The sequence below is a fragment of the Megascapheus bottae genome, chromosome 38, assembly GCF_031878675.1.
Source record: "Megascapheus bottae isolate mThoBot1 chromosome 38, mThoBot2.hap1, whole genome shotgun sequence".
In the NCBI taxonomy this organism is placed as follows: Eukaryota; Metazoa; Chordata; class Mammalia; order Rodentia; family Geomyidae; genus Megascapheus; species Megascapheus bottae.
Window position 1 is genome coordinate 4,470,812 of NC_143546.1, and position 27,099 is coordinate 4,497,910.

The window sequence follows — 27,099 nt, forward strand, 5'->3', positions numbered from 1 at the left end:
GACTCAGGGTCTGAGCACTGTCCTTGAGTATTCTCAAGGCTAGAGCTCTACCACTTGAGCCTCAGCACCACTTCCAACTTTTTTCTATGTATGTGGTACCGAGGAATCGAACCCGGGTCTTCATGCTTAGGCAAGCACTCTACCACTAGGCCAAACTCCCAGCCCTGGCCTTTTCTGTTTTATGTACCCTCTATTTGCCAATCTGAAAATAATTGTACAACTATTCTGTCTTCTTGCTTGTGTTAATGTGGCTTTTGTGGTACCCAGGATGATTAGATTAAGTATATTGCTGTTGGCACCTAGCTACTGATGCATTAACAATTGTGAAATAGAATAGGTTTAATAAAAAAAAAAATAACATGGATTTTGAAGACAGACTGACTAGGGGGCCGGCGGGGGGGAAATATACAAGCACAGGCCTTGATCTCATTGAGATCATGCTTCCATTGGGTAGATAAGAGTGTACATGAATAACTGCAATGCAAGGTCACAAGGACTAAGGGATATACAAATAAAATCTCATGCTGTTTCACAGGAAAATGTGATTAGGCATTGAGAAAGAAGGGCATTCATAGAACAGAACAGTAGGCAGAAATAGAAAAATGGCAAGGGTGTACAGGAAATAGCAAGCAGCTCACTGTGGCTATAGGATAAGACTTTTTGATTGATATTTGCTACTTCTTTAGACCTCACATCTGTGATTTAGGAAGGAAGGAGGAGAAAGGGTAAATGGATATGACTGCTGAGTCGACTACTTGGAGCTGTTACACTATGGATATACAGTGTCTTTCTCAAGGGTTGTGTGTTGAAGACTTGTTCCTCAACTGGTAGGCCCAGTTTGTGATACTCACAGGATCAAGGTGTGGTCTGATTATGAGTATGCCTTCCAAGGCTGTTCTGGTCCCTGGCTCCTCTTGTTTCTATGTGTTTTCTGGCTGCCATCAGTGAGCAGCTATGCTCACCTCACACACCCTTCTGCCCTCATGTTCTCCTCATCCTTGACGCAGAAATAAAGGAGCTGGCCAGCCATGGACTGTAACCTCTGCAACTGAAGTCAAAATAAAGGCTAAGTTAGAAGTGGTGCTGTGGCTCCAGTGGTAGAGCTCTAGCCTTGAGAAAGCCCAAGGACGATGCTCAGGCTAAGATACTCATCCTGAAATCTCACGGACCTGGTCTTATTCTAAATTGTGGTTGAATTAAGTTACTTCTAAATTTTGCCTGTTTGTTTCTTGAATATATGTTTTTCTTCCCCCACCCCAACCCCTGGTCATGGGGTTTGAACTCTGGGCCTGGACACTGTCTCTGAGCTCTTCAGCTCAAGGCTATGGCCCTGCCCTTGAGCCACAGCACCACATCTGATTTTTCTAGTGGTTAATTGGAGGTAATAGACTCACAGAATTATGTGCCCGGGCTGGCTTTGAACCACGATCCTCAGATCGCAGCCTCCTGAGTAGCTAGGATGACAGCCGTGAGCCACCTCGCCTGGCTATGTTTATCTTTTTGTCGATAAAAATTGTTTTGTCCTGGGTGGGAAATTTGGCCTAGTGGTAGAGCGCTTACCTAGCAGTCACGAAGACCTGGGTTCAATTCCTCAGCACCACATACATAGAAGTGGTGCTGTGGCTAACATGGTAGAGCGCTAGCTAGCCTTGAGGAAAGCCCAAGGACAGTGCTCAGGCCGAGTTCAGTCCCCAGGAGTGGCAAAAAAAAAAAAAAAAAAAAAAGTTCTGTCCTAAAGTTATTGACGTTTTCTCCAGCATCTATTGGTATCTGCATGTTGTTTTTATTAGTTTACATAAATTCTTCATAAATTATCCGTTGCCTCAGAGGTGCTTTCCAGGATTTTTCTGTTCACCCATCAGTTCTTAGCACATTTCCAGATGTATGCAGCTTGGGGCAGCAGTCCTTTTCTTGTGTGAACACTGTCAAAGCTTTATTTCTTGAAGCAGAAGCAGTGCTGATCCTGCAGAAAGATCTAATCAGTGTGAACAGAAGTGGCACTGATACAGGACAAAGAGCATTGGAATCCATGCAGAGTCAAAGAGGAAGGGTGGGCAGCAAGTATGCAGGGAAAAGGAATTCATCACCATTGTTGATGAGCAGAGGAAACTAGAGGGAAGCAGAGGTGGGGAGGGGAAAAGGAGAAAGGGGAAAAAGAGGAGGAGGAGGAGATGCTCAAAGTGGTACATTGAAAGGAATGGGACTTACCTCCAGAGCAATTGGAAATTTAAAACATGCTTTTGTTCCCTGGGAATGAAAGGAACAAAGGAGGGGCTGGGAGCATGTCTGGTGGTAGAGTGCTTGCCTAGCATGTATGAAGCCCTGAGTTTGATTCCTCAGTACCACATACACAGAAAAGGCTGGAAGTAGTGCTGTGGCTCAAATGGTAGAGTGCTAGCCTTGAGGAAAGTGTCCAGTGTCCAGGCCCTGAGTTCAAGCCCCGGGACTGGCAAAAAAAAAAAAAAGGTAACAAAATCAACTAGTGAAACTATCATGCATATTCCAGTATGCTTATTTTGGAAGATGGTGCTAGAGTAAGCTCTGGAGCCCCATCCCCGAATATTGGGGTTCTGCTGTGCATAGAGATTTAATGTCCCTAATTTAAACTCCAAAATCTGAGAAGGTCAAGAAAACAATTTAAAAAGCTTCAAAATCTGGAATTTTTGAGCATCTACATGATGCCACAAGTGGAAAATTCCACATCTGACCACTAAATGTGTTACATGAAATTACTCAGAACATGTGTATTTGAACTATAAAGGAATTCCATATGTCGACTTTGGTCCTTTCTCCAAATTATTTTATCATATGCAACTGTTCCAAAATCTGAAATACTCTTAAGATCTGAAGCACTTCCAGTATCAAGCAATGGTCAAAAGGTACTTTCAGTGTGTGTATCTGCACACTTGTTCATCCATCCATGCACTGCTGTATATTTGGCTCCTTCCATGTTATAAGCATTTATTTAACATTTTGTACTGTTAGAAATTTTTTATATTCACAGAATTGCATACAATTTTAAACTCCCAACGTATTTCACAAAATGTATTTAGTTCTTTGTTTTCATTATGGAAATTTGTTTTTGACAGAGGAAACCAAAGTGATAGAAGCAACTTATGAAGTAAAATACAAAGATGCTCAGGAAAGGCTGGTACATAGCCTGGATACTAGGGCTCTTTGTGTGTGTGCTGACTCAGGAGTTTGAACTTAGGGCTTCAAGCTCTTACTTGGGTTTTTCATTCACACTTAATACTCTATACAACTTGAGCCAGGCTTCCAGTCTAGCGTTTTTTTGCTGGTTACTTAGAGATACATTTGTCTTGGATTTTTCTGCCACTGTTGGCTTTAGATCTCAGTCCTCGGATTGTAGCCTTCTGAGTAGCTAGGGTTATAGATTTGAGCCATTGGTGCAACTAGATCTTCTTAACCACAGAGATGTCTTCTTAAAGGACTCTCTCCCCCACCTCAATAAGAGCTATCACATGATTTCTGCAGAGGGGACTATGTTGTTTGAGTGCCAATGTTCCCAGGTGTAGAAATACATCCGATCTTGTGACAAGTGAGTAAACTCTCTTCTTGGGTGAGTGACGTAGAAACAGCTTTCCTCTCATCCCCGTGGTCTTAGATGTCTTCTAACAACTTTGAACCATTCTGGAACATTGCCTCATGTCCCTCCATGCTGGTGGATTAATAAAGGTGCTGTTTGATGTGCCATGTGAAATGGTTGTCTCACTGCAGTTGTTATTGACCGCTTTTACTTCACCTGCCTTACTCCTTATGTCTGGATGTTGAAGGGCCAGGCTCTTGCTAGCTCTCTCTCCCCCTCTCTCCTCTCTCCCGTCTCTACCCCTCCTTTTCTCTCCCCCTTCCTCCCCCTTTCCCTCCCCCTCTCCTCCCTCTCTCCCTCCTTTACCCCCCACCCTCCCTGTCCCCTCTCTCCCCCTCCTCTCCCATATGTCTCTCCTAGAGTTTAAACTCAGAGCCTTCTGCTCATACTCTACCACTTGAGCCATGCCTCTAACCCCTTTTGGTAAAAGGTTTTATGTTATAAGACCTGTGCTAACATAGACCCTAATCCCTCTCTGTTGCTGGGATGACAGCATGTGTTACTGAGCCCAACTGTTTATTGGTTAAGATAAAAATTGGGGGATTTTTTTTGCCTGCTGGCCATGAACCACAATTACTCCTCCTGACCTCAGTCTCCTGAGTAACTAGGATTGTAGATGTGAGCCGCCAAGCCTGGCTTTACCCAGGATTTCTTTTTGGGCATTTTTCCTCTGCCTAATGTGCTTACTCCTTCCTTGAAAAACAAAATAGCTCATTTTAACACCCGAGTTAATACCAAAAGTATTATGTGTAAGAGGAACATTAGTAGCTGAAACCATTTTAGAGAAATTCTCTCTTCAGAATCTAGTCACAATTTTTTAATTCCAGCGTCTAGAGCCTTTTAAGAAAGAAACGTTCAAGGAGCTAGCATTAGATCAGTGATGCCCATTAGAATTATCTTAGAGGCACAAAACGGGCCATAATTATCTAGAGAATAAGTATTGTTATCTTCATTTTACCATTGATAATGTCAGACTGTTAGTAAGCCATAGAGCTGGGGCCTAAGCCCAGTTACAGTCAGAGCCAGCATTCTTTATTGTCTGTTCCCTCTGCTTTGTGTGGAGGTGGGTCATAGGTGGGGAAGTTTGAGGGGACCATAGAAGCCCCTTTCAGTTTCAGGAAGGCAGAGTACTAGAATCTTCGTACACTTAGATAAGAATCTTACAGACTTTCCTTGTCCAAACTAGCTTCAAATCTCAACCCTCAGATCTCAGCCTTCAGAAAGTCTACAGTTTGTTTGCTTTATTTATTTATTTGCCGGCTCTGGGTCTTGAACTCAGGGCCTGGGCAGTGTCCCTAATCTTCTTTTGCTCAAGGCTAGCACTCTACCATTTGAGCCACACACTATTCTGGCCTCTTCTGTTTATGTAAATCATACCCAGGGCTTTAAGTATGCTAGACAAGCACTCTACTACTAAGCCACAGGATTATAGACATGTGCCACCAGTGCCTGGCTAAGGGCATTATTTTATATCAAGTGAAAGGTTTTATTAGTCCAGTTTTCCCTAAACCACACTTACCTAACATTAATCAACAGTAGCCATCACTGTTGTATAGCACCTGCTATATATCCGAGGGATGTATTTTTGGGGCTTAAACTCAGGACCTGGGCACTGTTCTTGGGATTTCTCAAGGCTAGTGCTCTACCACTCAAGCCACAGTACCACTTGTGGCTTTTTCTGTGTATGTGATACTAAGGAATCAAACTCCGGTCTTCCTGCATGCTATATAGACACTACCACTAGACCACACTCTCAGCCCCTAAAACACAGTATTTGAAGCAGATATGCACTCGATCTTTCTAGAAGAGGAAACAGCCTTGATAGGGAAATGACTTTTCTGTGCTCACATCTTCGGAGAGAGGCAAGAGCTGAAGTAAAACTGGAATTAACAAAAACCAATGCTCTGTTCTGTAAAGGGTCTTTCATTGAAGAGATTTAAAAAACATAACAAAGTTTCAGGCTATTAAATTTATGCTAGTCAATATATTGTTAATGAACTTGTAGTATGTGGAACATGACAGCTCACACTTGTAATCTCCATACTACGGGGGAGGAGGCAGGCAGGCAGAAAGTTCAAGGCTAGCCTTTGGCTACGTAAGTGAGACCCTGTCTCAAACAAAACAAAACAATAATCTGTGATAAAAACTGTGAGTAAGAACAAAATAAAGCCAATTTGATTTTGAGAATGAAGTGGTGGGGTGGAAGCAGAAAAATACTATCAGAAAATACACATAGCTAATCAGTATTGGTAATACTCTAGTTTGTGTGTGGGGGGGGGTTCTTTGTGGTTTTTTTTTTTTTTGTCACTCTTAGGACTGAGTCTAGGCACTGTCCTTGAGCTCTTCAGCTCAAGGCTAGTTCTCTACCACTTTGAGCCTCAGTACCACTTCCGGTTTTCTTGTGGTTAACTGGAGATAAGAGTCCCACAGGTTTTCCTGCCTGGGCTGTCCTTGAACTGTGATCTTCAGATCTCAGCCTCCTGAGTAGTTAGGATTGCAGGTAGGAGCACCTACCAGCACCTGGTTTACTCTAGTTCTTGAACGAGTTCACATATATAATCTTTTGTATGTATTACATCATAAAGGTGTTTAAGGATTTGCATGTTGTTTTATGTACTACCGTCATCTGTCATATTTTCAGAAAAGCCTTGGCACTGCAGTTATTAGTAAAATTCAGACAAGTTCAGAGATTTTTTTCACCATATGGAACTCTTTTAGCAATATCTAAATTTAGGCCTTGGTGATACAGTATATAATTTGATTTGACTTGATTATCATTAATGATTCTTTAGAAAAATACCTCTTCAAGATGTTTTTCCAAGGTCCTTGTAGAGTTGCCACCCCACTTTCATGCCACTTTCTTTGAAAGACAGTTGGCAGTACAGCTTTGATTATTATCTTGCAAAGGGACTTTATTGTACCTTTTGAACTTTTTAAAATTTGTATTCAGTACTGACAATTGAACACAAGGCCTTGAAGATTTTTTTTTTTTGCCAGCCCTGGGTCTTGAACTCAGGGCCTGAGCACTGTTCCTAAGCTTCTTTTGTTCAAGGCTAGCACTCTACCTCTTGAGCCACAGCACTACTTGCAAGTTTTTCTGTTTAGGTCATACTGAAGAGTCAACCCAAGGCTTCATACATGCTAGACTAGCACTCTACCACTAACTCACATTCCCAGCCCCCCTTAGATTTTTTTTTTTGCCAGTCGTGGGCTTGAACTCAGAGCCTGGGCGCTGTCCTCGGGCTTTCTCAAGGCTAGAGCTCTACCACTTGAGGCTCAGCACCACTTCTGGCTTTTTGCTATGTATGTGGTACTGAGGAATCGAACCCGGGTCTTTGTGCATGCTAGGCAAGCATTCTCCCACTAGGCTATACCCCAGGCCCCTAGATTTTTTAATTAAAGGCATTTTCAAACATGAGAATTGAATGGATTCATAGCAGTCATCACACCATTGTTCCATCTGCATGTTTCCATCCCAACCCTCTCCATGCAAAAGTCCATTTTTTACTGGGCATCCCTAAAAACAAAACAATATGATCTAATAGATGCTCTGTCCAATTCTCCTTGAGCCTCATTTTTTTCATAGTGGGTTTGTTGAAATAAAAAAACCAAACAAAGTTCATATATTACTGCAAAGAGATTTTGATGCTAGTAGCTCAGGCTGTCCTAACTTATAGAAAAGCCAAACCCCAACAAGGCTTTTGTTTTTGGTACTAGGGGTGAACCAGGCCTCATACTAGGCAAGTGCTTTTCTACTTGAGCCACTCCCCCAGTTAACAAGATTATTGTTTTTTCTCCTAAGCTTTTCCCTCAAGGCCAGCATTCTACCACTTGAGCCACAGCTCCACTTACAGCTATTTTGGTGCTTAATTGGGGATAAGAGTCGATGGACTTTTGGCTTTGGTTGGCTTTAAACCTCAGCCTTCAGATCTCAGCCTCCTAAATAGCTAGAATTATAGGTGCAAGCCACAAGTACCCTGCTTGAAATTATTGTGTATTTTAAACATTAACTTCTTATCATATGTTTGGTTTATAAATATTTTTTGCATTCTGCAGGCTCTCTCCTTATTCTGATTGTTTCCTGGGAAGAAATTTTTGAGTTTAATGGAATTTCTATTTTTTTTTCCAGTGCTTTTAGGATAGTGACCAAAAAAAAAAAAAAAAAACTTGCTCTTTCCACTGTTGTAAATTCCTCTCTTGTTTTATTTTATTAGTTTTATTGGTTCCATTATTTATACTCTTATTTTTCTTTTCCCCCCCATTATTTATGTCCTTTTTTTTTCTTTTTTTCTTTTTCCCGTAGTGGAGTTTGAACCATTTATTCAGCCTTCTTGTTTTTAGTTATTTTTCATTACATATTTGCCCAGGGCTAATCTCAGAATGCAGTTCTTCTACCTATCACCTCCTGAGAAGCTGGGATCATAGGTTCAAGCCACCACTCCTGGCTTATTAGTTGAGATACAGTTCTGATTTTGCCTGGGTTGGCCTTTAACCATATTCTACCTCTCAGTGTCTCAGATTATTGAGACTACATGTGTGAGCCACAATGCCTGGCCTTATTTTTTATTTTTATTCTTTTGTGGTACTAGAATTTTGAACTCAGACCCTTCTGCTTTTTAGGCTAATGCTCTATCACTTGATCCACATCCTCAGTTCTACATTTAAGTTTTGAATCCATTTTGAAGTGAGTTTTGTAACTGGTGAGAGATTGGGGTAGTATATGCATTTTACATAATGCTCCCTTCACTTAGAATATGGTTTTGAGATTTATCCATGCTATCGTATGTGTTAATAGTTTTTCTTGGCTAGAGATGAGTTCAGTAATATAGTACTTGCCTAGCATGCACGTTTCCAAAAATAAAAATATAAATAAGTAAATTAAATGTGTGTGCTGTTCCTTATATGAATATTGTAGCTCCTTTATTCTTTTTCATATCTTTAGATTTTTCCCTGTTAGGAGGAAAGCTGCTATGAATATTCTTGTGCCAGTTGTATGGTGCACATATATCTTTTGGATAGATAGCTAGGAATGGAATTGCTAGGTTAGAAGACATGCCAGGCTTTTTCCCAGAGCGATTATACCATTTACATCCCTGCAAAGCAGTATGTGAGCTTTCTAGCTGCTCAGCATTTGTTCTTTGGGTTTCTACCCTACTAAAGCTTAGCCAATCAAATAGGTACATGGTCCTATACATTTGCATTCCCCTGATGACTAATGATATTTAATACTATTTTCCAAATGACTGTTGAGTTATTTGTCTTGTTTAGAGGGTTAGTTGTTCGAATGTTGGTTGTTTTAAAAAATTGGATTGTGGGCTGGGAATGTGGCTTAGTGGTAGAGTGCTTGCCTTGTACTCATGGAGCCCTGGCCTGGGTTCCATTCCTCAGTACCACATAAATAGAAAAGGCCCGAAGTGGTGCTGTGGCTCAAGTGATAGAGTGCTAGCCTTGAGCCAAAGAAGCTCAGGGACAGTGTCCAGGCTCTAAGTTCAAGCCCCAGGACTGGCAGAAAAAAAAATTGTTTGAATTTTGTTATTGAAATAGAGCTTAATCCTATGTCTTGAATACTAGATGTTGTCAAAAATGTATGTTGTACTAATATTTTCTTGTGTATTATGTTCATAACGCCTCTATGAGCTGAAGTTTTAAGATAGCCTTGCTTATGTGTTAGTGTTGTGTTTTGTTTGGATTAAGGGTGTATCCTTTTTTGTTGTTGTTTCTTTTTGTGCCAAACCCAGGGCTTAAACTCAGGGCCTGGGCACTGTTCCTGCCTGTGCTAGCTTTTAACCACAACCCTCAGATCTCACCCTCCTAAGTAGTTAGGATTACAGTTATGGTTTTTTTTTGGGGGGGGGGGAGTTACAGTTGTAATCCTACCAGTGCCTGCTTAGATATATTTTTATTTTTATTTTTATTTTTTTCCAGTCCTGGGCTTGGGCTCAGGGCCTGAGCACTGTCCTTGGACTTTCTCAAGGCTAGAGCTCTCCCACTTGAGCCCCAGCACCACTTCTGGCTTTTTGCTATGTATGTGGTACCAAGGAATTGAACCCGGGTCTTCGTGCATGCTAGGCAAGCACTCTACCACTAGGCCAAACTCCTGGCCCCATATTTTTAAGTTGAATTTATTTATTTTGCGAGGGAGGTCGGTTATGGGGCTTGAACTCTGGGCCTGGGCACTGTCCCTGAGCTCTTCAGCTCAAGGCTAACACTCTACCACTTTGAGCCTCGGCACTACTTCTGATTTTCTGGTTAACTGGAGATAAGAATCTCACATGTTTTCTTCCTCAGGTTAGCTTTTAATCATGATCCTCAGATCTCAGCCTCCTATGTAGTTAGGATGACAGGTGTGAGCCACCAATAACTGGCTATTTTTATTATCTTTAAGTAGTTGTACAATCAGATTATAAGTACGGTGCATCATGATTGTTGTCACCCCTTTCATTATTCTCCCATTCTCTTCCCAACACCTTCTTTCCTTTCTTCCTTTCTTCCTTTCTTCCTTTCTTCCTTCCTTCCTTCCTTCCTTCCTTCCTTCCCTCCTTCCTTCCCTCCTTCCCTCCTTCCCTCCACTCAAGGCTAGTGCTTTACCACTTAAGGCATAGCTCTCCTTCCAGCTGCCTTGGGCTGGCCTCAAACTGTGATCCTCAGGTCTCAACTTTCTGAATAGCTAGAATTATGGGAATGAGGCACCAGTGCCTGGCATGCTGTCACTTTTCTTAATTTCATAGGATCTACCTCGAGTATTATGACATCATTCTCGTGGCCCTTCCTCTCCTCATTTCGTTCCCTCACGCCATTGATGATCCTCCCTATGCCTTAAGTGGCTGTTTCCTGTTGGACTATTAATTTTTTGTTGGTCAGTTGGAGATAAAAGATTCTCATGGATTTGGCTTCTTGGCTGGCTTCAAGCCACAATCCTCAGGCCTCAGCCTCCTGGGTAGCTAGGATCATAAATCATCAGCCACGGGCTCTGGCTTCTGCTAGATTTGTTTGGCTGGTCTTGGAGTTTGAACTCTGGGCCTGGGCACTGTTCCTGAGTTCCTTTTGCTTAGTTTTAGCATTCTACCATGTCAGCCTCAGCGCTGCTTCAGCTTTTCCTGTGATAAATTGGAGAGGAGAGCCTCACAGATGCCCCTGCCCAGCTGGCTTGGAACAGCGATCCTCAGATCTCAGCCACCTGATAGGGTGACAGCCATGAGCCACTGCGCCCAGCTAGATGGTTTATTTAACAAAATTCTTCAAAATATGATGTACTGATTAATTTAGTAGTCTTACAAAAAAAGCCACTTACCTAGTTCATACTAGTATTTATATATTATATTTATAGCTCAATCATTTTCTTTAGCAGCTGTAATTTTTATTTAAGCATTTGACAGTGTATCTAGAATTTTAAAGTAATTTGTATCCTCTGACCCTTGAATTATAGTTTGGAGAATGATTCTGAGGAAATTATGGAATTTAGATGGGACTATGAGGGGAAAAAAGATGTTTTTTCAAAGCATTATTTATAAAAATGAAAAATTTAAGTAACCAGTATTCAAAACCAGCATGAAGCTCAAAGGGTAGGGTGGGAGCCTAAAGCTGAAGAGCTTGGGGACAACACCCAGGCCCAGAATTCAAGCCCTGTGACCGACAAAAAAATAAAAAAAATAAAAAAAAAAGAAAGAAAGAAAGAAAAAGAAAAAAAGAAGGGCCAGAAATTTGGTCTGGTGGTAGAGTGCTTGCCTAGCATGCACGAAGACCGGGGTTCAATTCCTTGGTACCACATACGTAGAAAAAAACCAAAAGTGGTGCTGTGGCTCAAGCAGTAGAGCTCTAGCCTTGAGAAAATCCAAGGACAAAGCTCAGGCCCTGAGCCCAAGCCCAGGACTGGCAAAGAAAAAAAAAAGAAAAGAAAACCAGGATGAACTACTATGCAAGAATAAAAGATAAATACCAAAAGGAAACATAGCAAAGTGTTAGCCATAATTTAGGGGAACAGAAGTTGGATTTGGAGTGCATAGTTCTTCTTTATACCTTTTTATATTACTTTTTTTTTTTTTTGGCCAGTCCTGGGGCTTGAACTCAGGGCCTAGGTGCTGTCCTTGGACACTTTTTGCTCATAGCACTCTGCCACTTGAGCCACAGTGCCTCTTCCAGCTTTTTCTGTATATATGGTTCTGGAGATGAAACCCAGGATTTTGTGCATGCTAGGCGAGCACTGTACCACCAGACCACATTCCCAACCCTATATTACTATTTTTTAAATGAACATGTGCCACTTTTATAATTCAAAAATTGTTTACATATTGAGGTACTCTAATAAAATCATGTATGTAGGTGATGAACAAAGCTAGTATGGAGCTTTTTAATGGCTAGATCAGTGTCTGACTTCATTGATCTACCTTAAAATCATAAAAAGAAAGACAAGTCAGGTTGTGGTGGTTTACACCTATAAAACCTGCCTACTAAGGAAGCTGATATCTGGAGGGTTATAGTTTTGAGCTAGGCTGGAAAATAAACAGCAAAGACCTGGGTTGGAGGCATGGCTCAAGTCTAGAGCACCAGCTAAGTAAAGCAGCCCAGGTACTAGCAAAAGGAGAAAAAGAAAGGAGGAGAAAAGAGAGACAATCAGGCCGGCACTGGTAGCTCACCCCTGTAATCCTAACTACTCAGGAGTGTGAGATCTGAGGATCTCGGTTCAAAGCCAACCCAAGCAAGAAAGTCTGTGGCACTGTGGTTCAAAGTAGTAGAGCGCTAGCCCTAGTTGAAGGGACAGTGCCCAGGCCCAGAGTTCAAGTTCCAAGACTAGAAAAAGAAAGAGAGAGAGGGAGATCAGGTATGACGTACCTTCCAGTCTGATGCCATATGAAGTATGCAGTGCCATCTATAATGGTTCTTTCTTTCTTTCTTTCTTTCTTTCTTTCTTTCTTTCTTTCTTTCTTTCTCTTTGTTTTTTGTGTCAGTCCACACACACACACACACACACACACACATTAGGAAAGGAGGTTGCTGACTAGAATCAACAATGGTATTGGTGTATAATCTAGTAGTTCTTGACTTTTTACTTCTGTTTCCCAAATAAGAATGCTTAATTTGTATGAACCTTTTTTCTTTGAGATGAGAGCACTGTTAAGTATATATCACACACACACACACACACACACACACACACACACACACACACACACACACACACACACACACACACACACTGGCTTTAAATTGTGATCCTCAGATCTTCTGAGTAGCTAGAATTACAGGCATGAGCCACTGATGCTAGCCATTGTATTCTTTTTTTTTTTTTTGCCATTGTATTATTCTTATTGTACCATTTGTCCTTTCCCCCCTCCCTCTCCCTGCTTCTCTTTCCCTTTGCCTTCCCTTTCCTCTTTCAGCCCCTTTTCTTCCTTTCCCCTTTTCTATTTTCCTTTCCCTTCCCTCCCTCCCTCCCTCCCTCCCTCCCTCCCTCCCTCCCTCCCTCCCTCCTTCCCTCCCTCCCTCCCTCCCTCCCTTCTTCCTTTTTCCTTCCTTCCTTCCTTGAGGGAGGTGGATACTTGTTCTGGGGTTTGAATTCAGGGCCTAGGTGCTGTCACTAAGCTTTTGTGCTCAGTGCTGGCATTCTACCACTTTAATCACAGCTCCTCTTTTGGCTTTTTGGTGGTTAATTGGAGATAGTGTCTCATGGACTTCCTATCTAAACTGGCTTAAACATAGTCTTCAGACCTCAGCCTTCTGGAGAAGCTAGGACTACAGGTGTGAGTCATTAGCATCTGGATAACTGGGCTTCTTTATTGACAATGTGATCAGCCTCTGCTCTAAACCAGGAACTATGGGCCAAGCTGAACACAGCACGGAGAGGGAAGTCTAGGCTTTTGTGAGCTTACATTTTGTGAGGGAAACATAAATAAACTTAAGAAAAATGAGGGGGAGGAATAGGGGATGTAGGTTGACTGGAAGCAGAGAAATAGAAAGGTCTTTTAAAATAAACATGATGGGAAATTTTTGGAGATAATATTTAATGGAGTCACTTTAGGCAAAGAGAATAAATCTGAAAAATGTGGTTTTTTTGTTCTTGTGTTTTTTCTTTTTCTTTTTCTTTTTTCTTTTTTGCCAGTCTTGGGCTTTTAGCTCAGGGCCTAAGCACTGTCCTTTGGCTTTCTCAAAGTTAGTGTTCTACCACTTGAGCCACAGCACCACTTCCAGCTTTTCTATGTATGTGGTACTGAGGAATTGAACCTGGGTCTTTGTGCATGCTAGGCAAGCGCTCCACCACTAGGCCACACTCCCGGCCCATGATTTCATTTTTTGAGAGCGGAAACATTGGGGCAGGATCAGGTTTGGAGAAGAGAACTAAGAGTTTGGTGTCACATATCATTTAGGGTACTAGAGAATGACAAATGGGGATGCAGAGTAGATTGTAGGAGACTGAAGTTACAAATACCCAAGTGAGAATGAGAACAGCATACTTATATGCTGATAGAAAAGGTAATCATGCAGAGATGATGGGAGGAAGCTCGTTTCCATAGTGTAGTGGTTATCACGTTCGCCTCACAGAGATGATGGGAGGAAAATGATTGTTAATTAATCAAGAACTGATCCAGGGTCAAAAGGAAGAGTTAGTATTTCAGCCATAGGGCTAGTCATCTCATGCAATAGGAAGAAAAGCAGAGTAGATGGCTACAGATGGGGGTAGTTTTAGTGGTAGAATAATGGAGAAGTTCAACTGGTGCTCTTTGATCATCAAAAGTTACCCACGAGGCTTAACATTAGAAAGTCAATTAGCATAATACACTGTATAATAGAACAAAGGACAAAATCTATGTGATCATCTAAATGGACACAAAAAAAGCATTTGATAAAACTCTTGATAAGATACTTGAAAAACTAGAAATAGAAACAGACAGGAGCTTCTTAACCTGATAGAGGGCATTTATTAAAAAAACAAAACAAAACAAAACAAAACCTATAGTTACCATTTACTTCGTGGTGAAAGCGGAAAGCTTTTCCTAAGATCAGGAACAAACAAAGATGTCCTGTCCACTTTTGAGTTGATACTAGAGGTTCTAGCCAGGACAATTAGAAAAGAAATGAAATAAAAGTCATCCAGATTTGAAAGGAAGAAAAAAAAATACTTTAGCAGACTACATCTTGTATATACAAAGGGTTCATTAAAAGAACTCTTTAGATTCAGAAAGAGTTGGGATCCCCTCATCTCCCCTCCCCTAATAAGGTTTCTCTCTTAGCCACCCTAGTGTTGAAAGTACATGTATGAGCCACCCTGCTAGGCCTGGAAGCTTGGATGTCTTGTAGTCCCCAAGATAAATAGATTTAAGGCATGACAGCATTAGTGCTGGTTATCTGCTAAAGGAAAAGCACTGCAGTGATAGAAATGTCTCTATCAGTGCTGTCAAATGCAGTACTGTACAAATACAGCCACTTGTGGGTATTGAGTTTTGAAATGTGGCTCATGAGACAGAGCAGCTGAATTTTAAATTATATTTAATTATAATTAAGATTTAAATTTAAGTAGTCATATGTTTCAGAGAGAGTGAATTGGTTCTTTGGTTGCTTTAATATGAGGCCCAGGCTGTAGGCCATGCATTGTAGGGAGGCAAGCAGCTCAAGATGCTGGGGGTCAGGAGGTGGTCTTGGCAGGAACGCATATGGTTCCCTGCTTCCTGTTGCTTTATACTGAGGGTTTTGAGTCTGTGGAAGACAAACTGAAGAGGCTTAACCACTGTTGTTTTGCAAAATTGCTTTTCTTGGTTTGTGTTGTTTCCACTCTCCTCCAGGAGCCATTGACTTTACTGTGTACAGTAGTACTCAGCCGTAGGGTTTATATGTGATTGCTAGTCTTTGAATTTTGGAAACAAAGGTGCTAATGTTTGCATGGTATCGAGAACTAGTCTGTAATGCTTCTGCTATTTACTTGTCCATTCTGTGTATAAATTATTGTGGAAATCATTTAAGACAGACCTAAATTGTAGACAGATAGGTGCTGGTTTTAAGGATGGCTTTTAAGTTCTCGAATAAGATTAAGAAATAAATCTGGAAGAAGAATAATAAAATGAAACTTGTATAAACAAATAGTAACCAATGTTTGCCGAGGGCTTTCTGTGATCAGATGCTTGTATATATACCTGAGCATATATCTCACTTTCTTAGATAAACTGATACAAGGTACAGAACATGCCTGAGGCCACACAGGTCATAGTAACCCAGTCTGGGTGCATTCTGACTCCAGAGCCATTGCTGTTTACCAATAGAACTATACTCTTTTTATTTATTTTTTAAAAATGCATCATGACATTGCTAAGCTACCGTACGTGTATTCCTGGTGGATGGAGTATAAACAGCGGAGTTAGTGCTATGTGATTTTGGCTCTCTCTTATTTCTCAGTGACGTCTGCCCTTTCCTTTCTTGCCCTGGGAGTTGTACTCACACCCCATTGTTTTCTTGAAATCTGTGGCTGCTGTCACAGGAAGATGAGTTTGGGGATATGTGGTCCATACTGAAGTATCTGCCTGCTGTGAGTTGAAATTACCTTATCAACCCCCATAAATCAGAGTAAGAATCTCCTTTAAGCAACTAACACTTACGTGACCCTTTGAAGGGGCCATGCATTTCAAAAGAAAAACATAGCTACAAGGCCTGGTCTAGCCTACTCGGATCATAACATTTAAGACAGAAGTGCCATTTGGTTCCTGGCCATCTGAGGTTCCCCTCAAATATTTTTATCTGCCTATTCAATCTCACTCTTTCTCTCTTCCCATCCTTGACCCTCCCCCTCCCAGGAGAGGCAGTCTGCTCTTATAATGATTACCTTCCTTGTGCTGAGTTTGTTTGGCTTTGGCACCTTGGTCAGGTTAATATTTCACCATCCACAAAAATAATGATAGATGTGCCTTTGGTTTTTTGTTTATTTATTTTTTTTAGAGACAGTCCAGAGTAGCTTATCTGTTACTGTGCATTCTGTTTTAGTCTCTCAAGTGGTGAGACAGTCATGTACCATTATGCCTGGCTTATCAATAGACTTTTTTTTTTCTTTTTCGGTCTATCATGATGCTTGAATTCAGGGCCTGAGTGCTGTCCCTGAACTCTGTTGTGCAAGGCTAGTACTCTACTACTTTCAGCCACAGCAGCACTTTGGTGTTTTTTTTTTTTGTTTTGGTTTTTTTTGCCAGTCCTGGGCTTGGGCTCAGGGCCTGAGCACTGTCCTTGGACTTTCTCAAGGTTAGAGCTCTACCACTTGAGCCTCAGCACCACTTCCAGCTTTTTTCTATGTATGTGGTACCAAGGAATCGAACCCAGGTATTCGTGCATGCTAGGCAAGCAATTTAACCACTAGGCCAAACTCCCGGCCCCGGTTTTTGGGTTTTTTTAGAGTAGTTAATTGGAGACTTTTCTGGGCCAGCCTCAAACTCTGATCTTCAGATCTCAACCTCCTGAGTAGCTAAGATTACAGGTGTGAATCACCAGAGTTTGGCTATCAATATAAAATTTAATCAGACATTCCTATTAATATTTGTGACAAACTCTGCTGAGAACACTGATGAGATTTTTTTTTTTAAAAACAACAAACTTGGGCTAGGAGTTAGGCCTAGTGGTAGAATGCTTGCCTAGCATGCACGAAGACCCGGGTTCAATCCTCGGTACCACATACATACAAAAAAGCCAGAAGTGGTGCTGAGGCTCAAGTGGTAGAGTGCTAGCCTTGAGAAAGTCCAAGGACAGCGCTCAGGCCCTGAGTTCAAGCCCAGGACTGGCAAAAAAAAAAAAAAAAAAAACCACTGGAAAATGACATAAATGGTTAAGAACAAAAATGTACTAATTTCAGTGGAGCTAGACAAAATGCTAGGAGCAAGTAATTTTTTTCAGTTGTCTATGGAGTGATTTCCAAGTTGATTTTTTTCTCTTATTTTTATGCTTGTTAGTCAATATAAGGGACCAATAGGAGAGGGGGAGAAACAAAACTTAATGGAATCAGTAATCTTGAGGCACTGATCTTTTAATTGATTTCAACAAAGCACTTGATTAAATTTCTCATGAAACCCTCATTCATCAGATGAAGAAATAAATGCAAGTTGTAGATTGGTTGATTTGAAGCTGGTACTGTAGCTGTGTCCTCGATGAGTTTCTTCTGTAGTATTTTTTTTTTCTATAAAATCTGAGTTGGCAAGAAGTTTAAAAATAGGTCTTCTGTTTCTGACTGGTGCCTTAATACATATAATGAAATTCGAATTCTCCTCTCCCTCTGCTTTTCTGTGTTAGCAGTATCAGGGCTGGTGAGGGTCTTGTACTAGCTAGGCAGGTATTCCACCATTTGAGCCACACCACCCCTTCTCCGCTCCTTTCAGTCGGGCTGGTAGGTCTGACATAGACTCAGACCACAATCTCCCTGTGTTTCCTGCTTAACCTAAAATGATGTGCATATACCACCCACCACCTGTAGCTAGTGTGTTGAGATAGGGTCTTACTTTTTGCCTAGCTGGCCTGAAAAGGCCATCGTCCTAACTTTACTTCTGGACTAGTTGAGATAGTCACTGCACCTGCCCTCTCCAGCTCCTTTAAAATTTTTAACGGCCAGGTACTGTTGACTTATGCCTAGAATCCTAGCTACTTAGGAGGCTAAGATATGAAGATCTAGGTTTGAAGCCAACGTAGGCAGACATTCATAGTTCAAGTGGTAGGGCACCAGCTGTGAATGAGAAAGCCTAGTGACAATGTGAGGCCGTGAGTTCAAATACCAGTACTGTCACATACACACACACACACACACACACACACACACAGATATTCAGTAGAAAACCATGCTTTCTTCCTTTTCCAGTCATAATCCCCAAATGCAATCACACATTATTAGTTACTGTGTATTTATTTGTTTGTTTTGGTAGTTCTGGGGCTTGAACTCTGGGCCTGGGCGCTGACCCTGAGCTCTTCAGCTCATGGCTGCCAACCTACCCCTTGAGCCACAGCACCACTTTGGTTTTCTAGTGGTTAATTGGAGTATTTATTGAAGATCAGAGTCTCACAGACTTTCCTGCCCAGGCTGGCTTTGAACTGGGATCCTAAGATCTCAGCCTTCTGAGTAACTAGGATTACAGGCATGAGGCACTGTGCCGGCTGCTATTTTTTGTTTTGTTTTTGTGGGCCATGGGGCCTCAGCTCGGTGGGCGCTGTTTCTGAGCTCTTCAGCTCAAGGCTGCCGCCCTACCCTGGAGCCAACCCCCACTTTCCATTTTCCACTTTCCATTGTAGATAAGAGTCTCAGGTCCTTTTGTGCTCGGGCTGGCTTTGAACCTTGATCCTCATATCTCAGCCTCCTGAGTACTTAGGATTACAGGTATGAGCCACCAGGCCAGCTCTGGCTGTTTTTAATATGTTAATTCACATGGCTCTTAGTAAATGCAGATTGAGCCAGATTGCTCTGTAGTAACAGAAGGCATTTCCCTTGGAGGAGGTGAATTCCCCTAGCAGTCAAGAGGAGACCTCATCATTGCTTACCAGTGGTGTTAATGGAAGGCCGGCTGCAAAGTGTTGGCAAATTGCAGGCAGTCCTGGGCCAAATCCAGTCAGATATCAATTATTGTAAGTAAAGTTTGATTGGAACACAGATGCACTCAGGTGTTTATATTGTCTGTGGCTGGTTTTCGTCTGCAGTGCAGAGTGGTTGTGGTAGAGACCACATGGCCTACTGAGCTGCACATGTTTATCATGTGACCCACTTCATAAAGAAGTAACACCTGTCCATTGCCACCAGGTACTGGTGGCTCACGCCTGTAATCCTAGCTACTCAGGAGGCTGAGATCTGAGGATTAGAATTCAAAGCCAGCCCAAAAAGGAAAGTCTGTGAGACTCTTATCTCCAGTAAACTATAAGAAAAAGCTGGAAGTGGTGCTGTGGCTCACGTTGTAAATCACTAGCCTTGAGCACAGATTGGCTCTGAGACAGTGTCCAGACCCTGAGTTTAAGCCCCAGGACCAACAAAACAAACACATAACAACAAACACCTCAGTTACCTCATGAACGATTCATCTTTCTGAATTCTCTGTTGTAGATGTTTCAGGTGTTAAGCAGAAGGAAGATAAGGTCAGAAATAAAATTTTCAAAGAAAGCTGGGCACAGGGCTCACACCTGTGATCCTAGCTACTCAGGAGACTGAGATCTGAAGATCAAGGTTCAAAGCCAGCCCGGGCACAAAAGGACCTGAGACTCTTATCTCCAATTAACCTCTAAAAAACAGGAAATGGGGCTCAAGGGTAGGGTCATAGCCTTGAGCTGAAGAGCTCAGGGACAGTGCCCAGCCAAGGTCAAGCCTCATGACCCCAAAATAAATAAATAAATAAAAATAGAAATAAAATTTTCAGTTTTTCTTTTAAAAAGGAACAAAGACTGAAAAACACTTGATGGTCAAGACCACTTACGATGGTATGATTTTATAAACAAGTGCCTTTTGGTGTGAGATGAAGTTTTTTGTTTTTTGGCTAGTCCTAGGGCTTGAATTCAGGGCCTGAGCACTGTCCTTGGGCTTTCTGAAGGCTTGAGCTCTACCTCTTGAGCCACAGCACCACTTCTAGCTTTTTTTTTTTTTTTTCTGTGTATGTGGTGTGGAGGAATTGAATCCAGGTCTTTGTGCATGCTAAGCAAGCACTCTACCACTTGGCCAAACTCCTGGCCCAGAGATGCAAGTATTTATAGATCATCTGAGCCAAAGCATCTATGCATCTTGAAAGTAAGGAAGAGGTGTCTTAATGTAGCAAAAGAAATTGGTTGTGTAACTGTTGTTTGGAGGAGCAGTTTCCATGTTTATAGGTTTATAAGTTTTGTAAATATTATAATTTATGTAGCTACTGAGATAAAAGAATTGTTGTTAGTGTGTTTTATGAAGTACCTCATTGGGCCATGTATCATTCCAGACCTTTTGTTTTTTGCCAGTCCCAGGTCTTAAATTCAAGGAGTGGGCACTGTCCTTGGACACTTTTTTTTTTTGGGTCATTGGGCTTGAACTCTGGGCCTGGGCGCTGTCCCTGAGCTCTTCAGCTCAAGGCTACCACTCTACCCCTGAGCCACAGCCCCACTTCCCATTTTCTACTTTTTGATTGGATATAAGAGTCTTACAGTGTCTAGTGCAGGGACTGGCTTTGAACCATGATCCTCAGATCTTAGCTTCCTGAGTAGCTAGGATTATAGACATGAGACACTGCTCCCAGCTCCTTGGACACTTTTTGTGCAAGGCTGGACTACTACTCAACCCATAGCACCACTTCCGGCCTTTTCAGTATATGTGGTTCTGAGGAATGGAACCCAGGGCTTCATGCATGCTAGGCAAGCACTTTACCACTAGGCCACATTCCTGGCCCCTCACACCAAAGTTTGGTTGGGAAAAAGGAACTCCCAGCCGAATACAGATGGCTCCTATCTGTAATCCTAGCTACTTAGGCTGAGATCTAAGGATTGGGGTTCAAAGCCAATTTATGCAGGAAAGTCCATGAGATTCTTATCTCCAACCAAAAAGCCGGAAGTGAAAGTGTGGCTTAAATAGTAGAATGCCAGCCCTGAGCAAAATGAGCCTAGGGACAGCAGTGAGGCAACTAAATTCAAGCTCCAGTATTCTCTCTCTCTCTCTCTCTCTCTCTCTCTCTCTCTCTCTCTCTCTCTCTCTCTCTCTCTCTCTCTCTCTCTCTCTCTCACACACACACACACACACACACACACACACACACACACACACACACACAAAATACTGAATCTCTCCCATGATTTCTGCAAGTTGGTATAGTACATCAAACCCTTTCATGGACTGAATGAGTGCATTAGATCTCATTGTTTAGCAGAAAGCCCAATAAATGTCTCATGGCTGGCAGTTTTGGTACACACAGTACAGGGGTTGTCTTCAGTATGAGGAAAGTTGACACTTCAAAGACCATGGACTTTCTTGCTCTCCAAATGAGTTTTAAGCATTGCTTCTTCCTATACATCTGTCTTTTATACTCAGTATCTACTGCCAGCTAACAAGGTTTTCTTTTCAGTGTTGACTCGGAGACAAAAAGAAGCCAGGAAGAAGAGTAGCAGTGGGACAGCTGTGCGGACTTCGCTAGGTATTGACAAGTGAGTATCGTGCTGCAGTCAGGGCTTCTTATTCAGCATAGCATGGGTCGTGTTGACCGTTTTCTCTCACCCCGTCTTTCCTGGCCTGGCAATCACTTCGTTGTCAGGATGCCTGAGATGTCTTGTGCTTATATCCAGCTTACGTCACTGTATCTCTTTCCTGACATCCACTCCACTTCCATATTGCTCTTAGATTTTTGTTTCCTTAAAACTTCTGTTCAGGGGCAGTGAACAGATGCTCACTGCGGTCATAACACAGCAGTTGAGTTGGGGGCTGGAGTGAGGCTCAAATAACAGAGCACAAAGCCCTGGGTTCAAACCCTAGGACTGCCTCCACCACATCCCAGTCCTTAAATAAGAAGTTGAATTGCAAAAGGCTTCAGGTTGCTTAAAAGACTTCTTAAACTATTGGTTGCATCTGGGTTAAGAAAGCCTTTTTCCTTTTTATTTTTGTTAGTACTAAGGCTTGAACTCAGAACCTGGAGCTGTCTTTGCTTTTTCACTGACAGCTGGTGCTCTGCCCTTTGAGCTACACTTCCACTTCTTGCTGGTTAATTGGGGGTGATAAGAGGTTTGTGGATTGGTCTGTCTGGCTTTGAGCTGTGATTCTTTTATCTCAGCTTTCTGAGTAGCTAAGATTAAGAGGTATGAGTCACTGGAGTCTGGCAGAAAGCCCATTTTCAAAAGGGATTAGGTATTGCAGAGGTTACATACAGTGTATTAAAGTAGTGAGTCTCTAGGCAGAAGCTATTTAGATTCTTTTGTTTGTTTTTAACTGGTATATAAAAATATGAAAAGTATTAATGGGGTATCATGTGATATTTTGATACATGTAGGTATTATGCAATATTAAATCAGGTTTAGTACATCAAGTGTTCATCATTGTTTATGGTAAATCAATTCAAATCCATTTCTTCTTTTTTTTTAAATAGTACATTATCTACTAGAGTCATGCCACTGTATCATAGGACCTACTGTATAAAAGAGCACCAGAACTTTCTATTCCTGTTGATAGCTTCATACACACTGATGATCCTGTCTTCAACTTCCTTCTGCTCTCTCGTGCCTCTGGCAACTACTGTCCTCATCTCAACGTTTTTGGGGGAGATGGTGAGGAGGGGTGTTCCACTGGGCTCTAGACTCAGGGCTTCATGCTTACTAGGCAGGCATTCTGCCACTTAAGCCCTCCCTTCTATTTGCTTTTCTCTTTCTTGGTTATTGTGAATGGTGCTGTCAGATATCTCTGACATTCTGACTTAAATTTCCTTAGGGATATATACCTGGAAATAAAATTACTGAGTCATGTGGTAGTTCTATTTCTTTAATACTTTTCCATAATGGTTGTATTCATTTTCATTTGCACCTATCGATATGAGAGTTTCCTTTTTTTCCCTCATTCTTTCAAGCTCTTATTTTTTTGTTTGTTTGTTTTGTTGATTGTGGGGTTTGAATTCAGAGCTGGGGCATAACTCCTGATTTCTTTTTTTTTTTTTTTTTGCCGGTCCTGGGCTTGAGTTCAGGGCCTGAGCACTGTCCTTGGACTTTCCTCAGGGCTGGTGTTCTACCCTGAGCCACCGCACCACTGCTGGCTTTTTCTATGTATGTGGTACCGAGGAATCGAACCTGGGTCTTCGTGCATACTAGGCAGGCACTCTACCACTAGGCCAAACTCCCGGCCCATATTCCTGATTTCTTTTACTCAAGGTGAGCACTCTACCACTTTGAGTCACAGGACCACTTTCCACTTGTTATTTATTTATTTAGTCATTTTGATACTGCCTCATTGGGGTTATTTATTTATTCATTTGTGAGTCAGTTGTGGGGATTGAACTCAGGGCCTGAGTGCTGTCACTGAGCAATTTTGTTCAAGGCTAGCATTGTACTACTTTGAGCCACAGCTCCACTTCTAGTTTTTTGGTGATTAACTAGAAATAAGAGTCTTGTGGACTTTCTTACCCAGACTGACTGAACCGTGATCCTCAGATCTCAGCCTCCACAGTAGCTAGGATTACAGGTATGATCCACCAGTGCTGGCTTTTTTAAGTTTTTAAGCAGATGGCAGAGAGTTTGGCCTAGAGTTTGGCCTAGTGGTAGAGTGGTTGCCTAGCATGCATGAAGACCCAGGTTCGATTCCTCGGTACCACATACATAGAAAAAAGCCAGAAGTGGTATTGTGGCTCAAGTGGTAGAGCTCTAGCCTTGAGAAAGCCCAAGAACAGTGCTCGGGCCCTGAGTTCAAGGCCCAGGACTGGCAAAAAAAAAAAAAGTTTTTAAGCAGAGGCTAAACTGAGGCTTAAATTCAGGGTTTCACACTCTAGCTTTACTTTTTCTGCTCACAGTGCTCTACCACTTTTGTCATGCCCACTGTTCCAGCATTTTGCTGGTTAATTGGAGATAAGAATCTCAAATTTGTCTGCCCAGGCTGACTCAGCCTTCTGAGTTGTTAAAAATAGAGGTGTGAACCTGCTTAGGTTTCAGGATTGTTTTACTTTCTGTTTAGCATTTCTTTGTCCCTGACTAGACTTTGAGACACTTACTTTCGTTCATATTTAAATCCCTAGCATTAACTGTATCTGAAATAGCACTAGCAATATTAGCCAATGGCATCTCATTGCTAGTCATTGTTTTATAAACATTAGTTACTTTATAACAGTGAGAAAGGGTACCGCATGTTTTTGTTTCTGATGGTACTAGAGTTTGAAATCAGAACCTTGTGCTCACTTGGCAGGCACTATACCCCTTGAGCCAGTCCCCCAACTCTACTCCACCATTCTTTTCTTTTGCCAGTCCTGGGGCTTGAACTCTAGGCCTGGGCACTGTCCCTGAGCTTCTTTGGCTCAAGGCTTAATACTCTACCACTTGAGCCACAGTGCCACTTTTGGCTTTTTCTGAGTAGTAAGAGTCTCTAGGGGCCAGACGTGTGGCCTAGTAGTAGAGTGCTTGCTTAGCATGCACAAAGACTCGGGTTCCATTCCTCGGTACCACATGCATAGAAAAAAGCCAGAAGTGGTGCTGTGGCTCAAGTGGTAGAGCTCCAGTCTTGAGAAAATTAGTGCTCAGGCCCTGAACCCAAGCCCAGGACTAGCAAAAAAAAAAAAAAAAGAAAGCATGGCCTAGTAGTAGAGTGCTTGCCTAGCATGCATGATGAAGCCCTGTGTTCGATTCCTCATACCATATACACAGAAAAAGCTGGAAGTAGTGCTGTGGCTCACATGGTAGAGTGCTAACCTTGAGTAAAATGAGGCTCAGGGGGTGGGGGGTGGGGGGGGGAGGGAAATGGGTACCAAGACATGTGAAAGGGTATCAATGTATGTGAATTAATGCACCTTCTATCTGGCAAATATCATGTAACCCTTTTACTAATTGCAATAAAAAAAAAATTTGCAGCTTGAAAAAAAAAAAAAAATGAGGCTCAGGGACAGTGTCTAAGCCCTGAGTTCAAGCCCCAGAAGGGACCTGGGGAGGAAAAATGTCTCACAGACTTTGCTGCCTGGGCTGGCTTTGAACCATTATCCTCAGATCCTAGACTCCTGAGAAGCTAGGATTACAAAAATGAGCCACCAGCACCCTTTCTGTTTTTAAGAAATTATATGTAACTAAGGTGATGAGATCTGCAAGGGCTTGGGTACCCAAGTCTACAGGTCCTATCCCTTCCACTCTGCCATGTCTCATGGATGTGGAATTAATAAATGCTTTTAAATTAATTGGTAAACCTTAGCTCTCTCCCAAGGCAGCAGAATTTTGCTTGAGAGACTTATTTCTCTTATTTTACGGACCTCCAGAGAAATTCTTCCTTTAGCAATAATCTCTTGTTGTAGTTACTGAATAGGAATGGCTAGAGAGAGAAGTCTAAAACCGTGTGCTTCTTAGCTTCTTTAAGCGAAAGTGATCTTAAGAATCAGGCATAAGAGGCTTGATTATTAGCTATCTAAAGACTTGGGGAGAATATTTCCTTCCTAATAGGGCTGAAGAATTAATTGAGAAATTATATTTAAAGGGCCTTTCACAGGAACTGACCACAAAGGAAGTAATTAGTGTTCATCTGTTTTCCTTTTTCCCCCAAATTTCCATTTTTATTGATAACACAGTAAACTTTACTTCAAGGACCCTTTCCCCAAACTATGTATTATAAGAAGATAAGAATTAACTGTGTGTATGACATTATGCAAAAGACTTTAGCAGAGCTACTTGTTTCAGTAACTTCTCGGATGATGTTGCAGGTTTCAAAATTAAGGGAGTTAGCATCACGACAGACTTGATTTACTAATCAGATGAGTTCATCCACCATGGTAAAAATGTCATCTTGATTTAATGCTTTTTGTCGAAATTTTAACTTCTCCTTGAAAAACCGATTACGCTTAATTTCAGAAGAGTTTGACAGACTATTTTATGTGTGAAGCGCAATCAGCATTGTTTGAGATAGTTAGAAGAGCTGATTTCATTACCATCCCACTGCTGCAGCAGCAGGGCACAGAGAAGCAGCCAGGGAAAACTGCTAATCACTCAGTCCTTTTGATTGGCATCGGGTTAGTTTTATTGGCGATCCCGCTGAGCAGATCTGCACTGGTTGGCATGTCTCTCCTGTAGAATAACTCTGAGACACATGCAGGAGCCCCAGGGCAGAAGCAAATCTTAAAACCGCCTTTTCTCCCTCTCTTCTGATTGGCCAGGAATGAGAAGTGTTATGTCTGCAAATCCCTGGTCCCATTCAGAGAGTATCAAAGTCACGTAGACTCCTGTCTCCAGGTCGCAATGGGCGACCAAAGAGACGGGCCTGAAAACAGTACCAGAACGCACACACCTGTGGAGGGGAAGCAGAAGCTACAGCCAAAGAACCCAAAGGTAGGCCATACATGGGGTGTTTGGGGGCAAGGCCACTTGACTGACCTGCTTCAGTTTTAAGCAGCCACAGTTCTGTTCTGGCTTGTTTCTTACCTTTCCTTCCCACTTCCCTTCCTTCCTGTTTCTCTTCATACAGGACAAACTTGTATTCGTATTTTGAATTTTTATTCTTTAGAAATTATATTTTCTTCTATTTTAAAAGTAATACAGGCTTACTGCCAAAAAACTGAAAAGTCCTAAAACATGAAAAAATCAGAGGAAATGATCACCTGTAATTTAGCTGCCACTCAGTGACAAATGTAATATTTAGCCTGTTCTCTTCCAGTTTTTTCTATGCAATTTTAGTGTGATTCTTTCTCTCTGACTCTCCGTGTACACACACACACACACACACACACACACACACACACACACACAGAAAGACTTACTGTATAGTATAAACATCTATATTAGTTTATTTTTATACTTTAAAAATGCTATTTTTTGGGGGGAGAGGGCAAGTCCTGAGGCTTGAACTCAGGACCTGGGCACTGTCCTTGGGCACTTTTGCTCAAAGCTGG

The 27,099-nt window shown here is 41.9% G+C and overlaps 1 protein-coding gene across 1 annotated transcript in view; it reads left to right on the top strand.

Annotated features, from left to right (window-relative positions):
* The window catches only part of Uimc1 (ubiquitin interaction motif containing 1), an 86,485-nt gene that overhangs the window by 55,941 nt on the left and 3,445 nt on the right, over positions 1-27,099 (top strand). The window contains exons 11-12 of the mRNA XM_090325553.1: positions 21,619-21,697; positions 26,368-26,539. Coding sequence (XP_090181679.1) covers positions 21,619-21,697; positions 26,368-26,539 — 251 coding nt within the window. The remainder of the gene's footprint in view (positions 1-21,618; positions 21,698-26,367; positions 26,540-27,099) is intronic.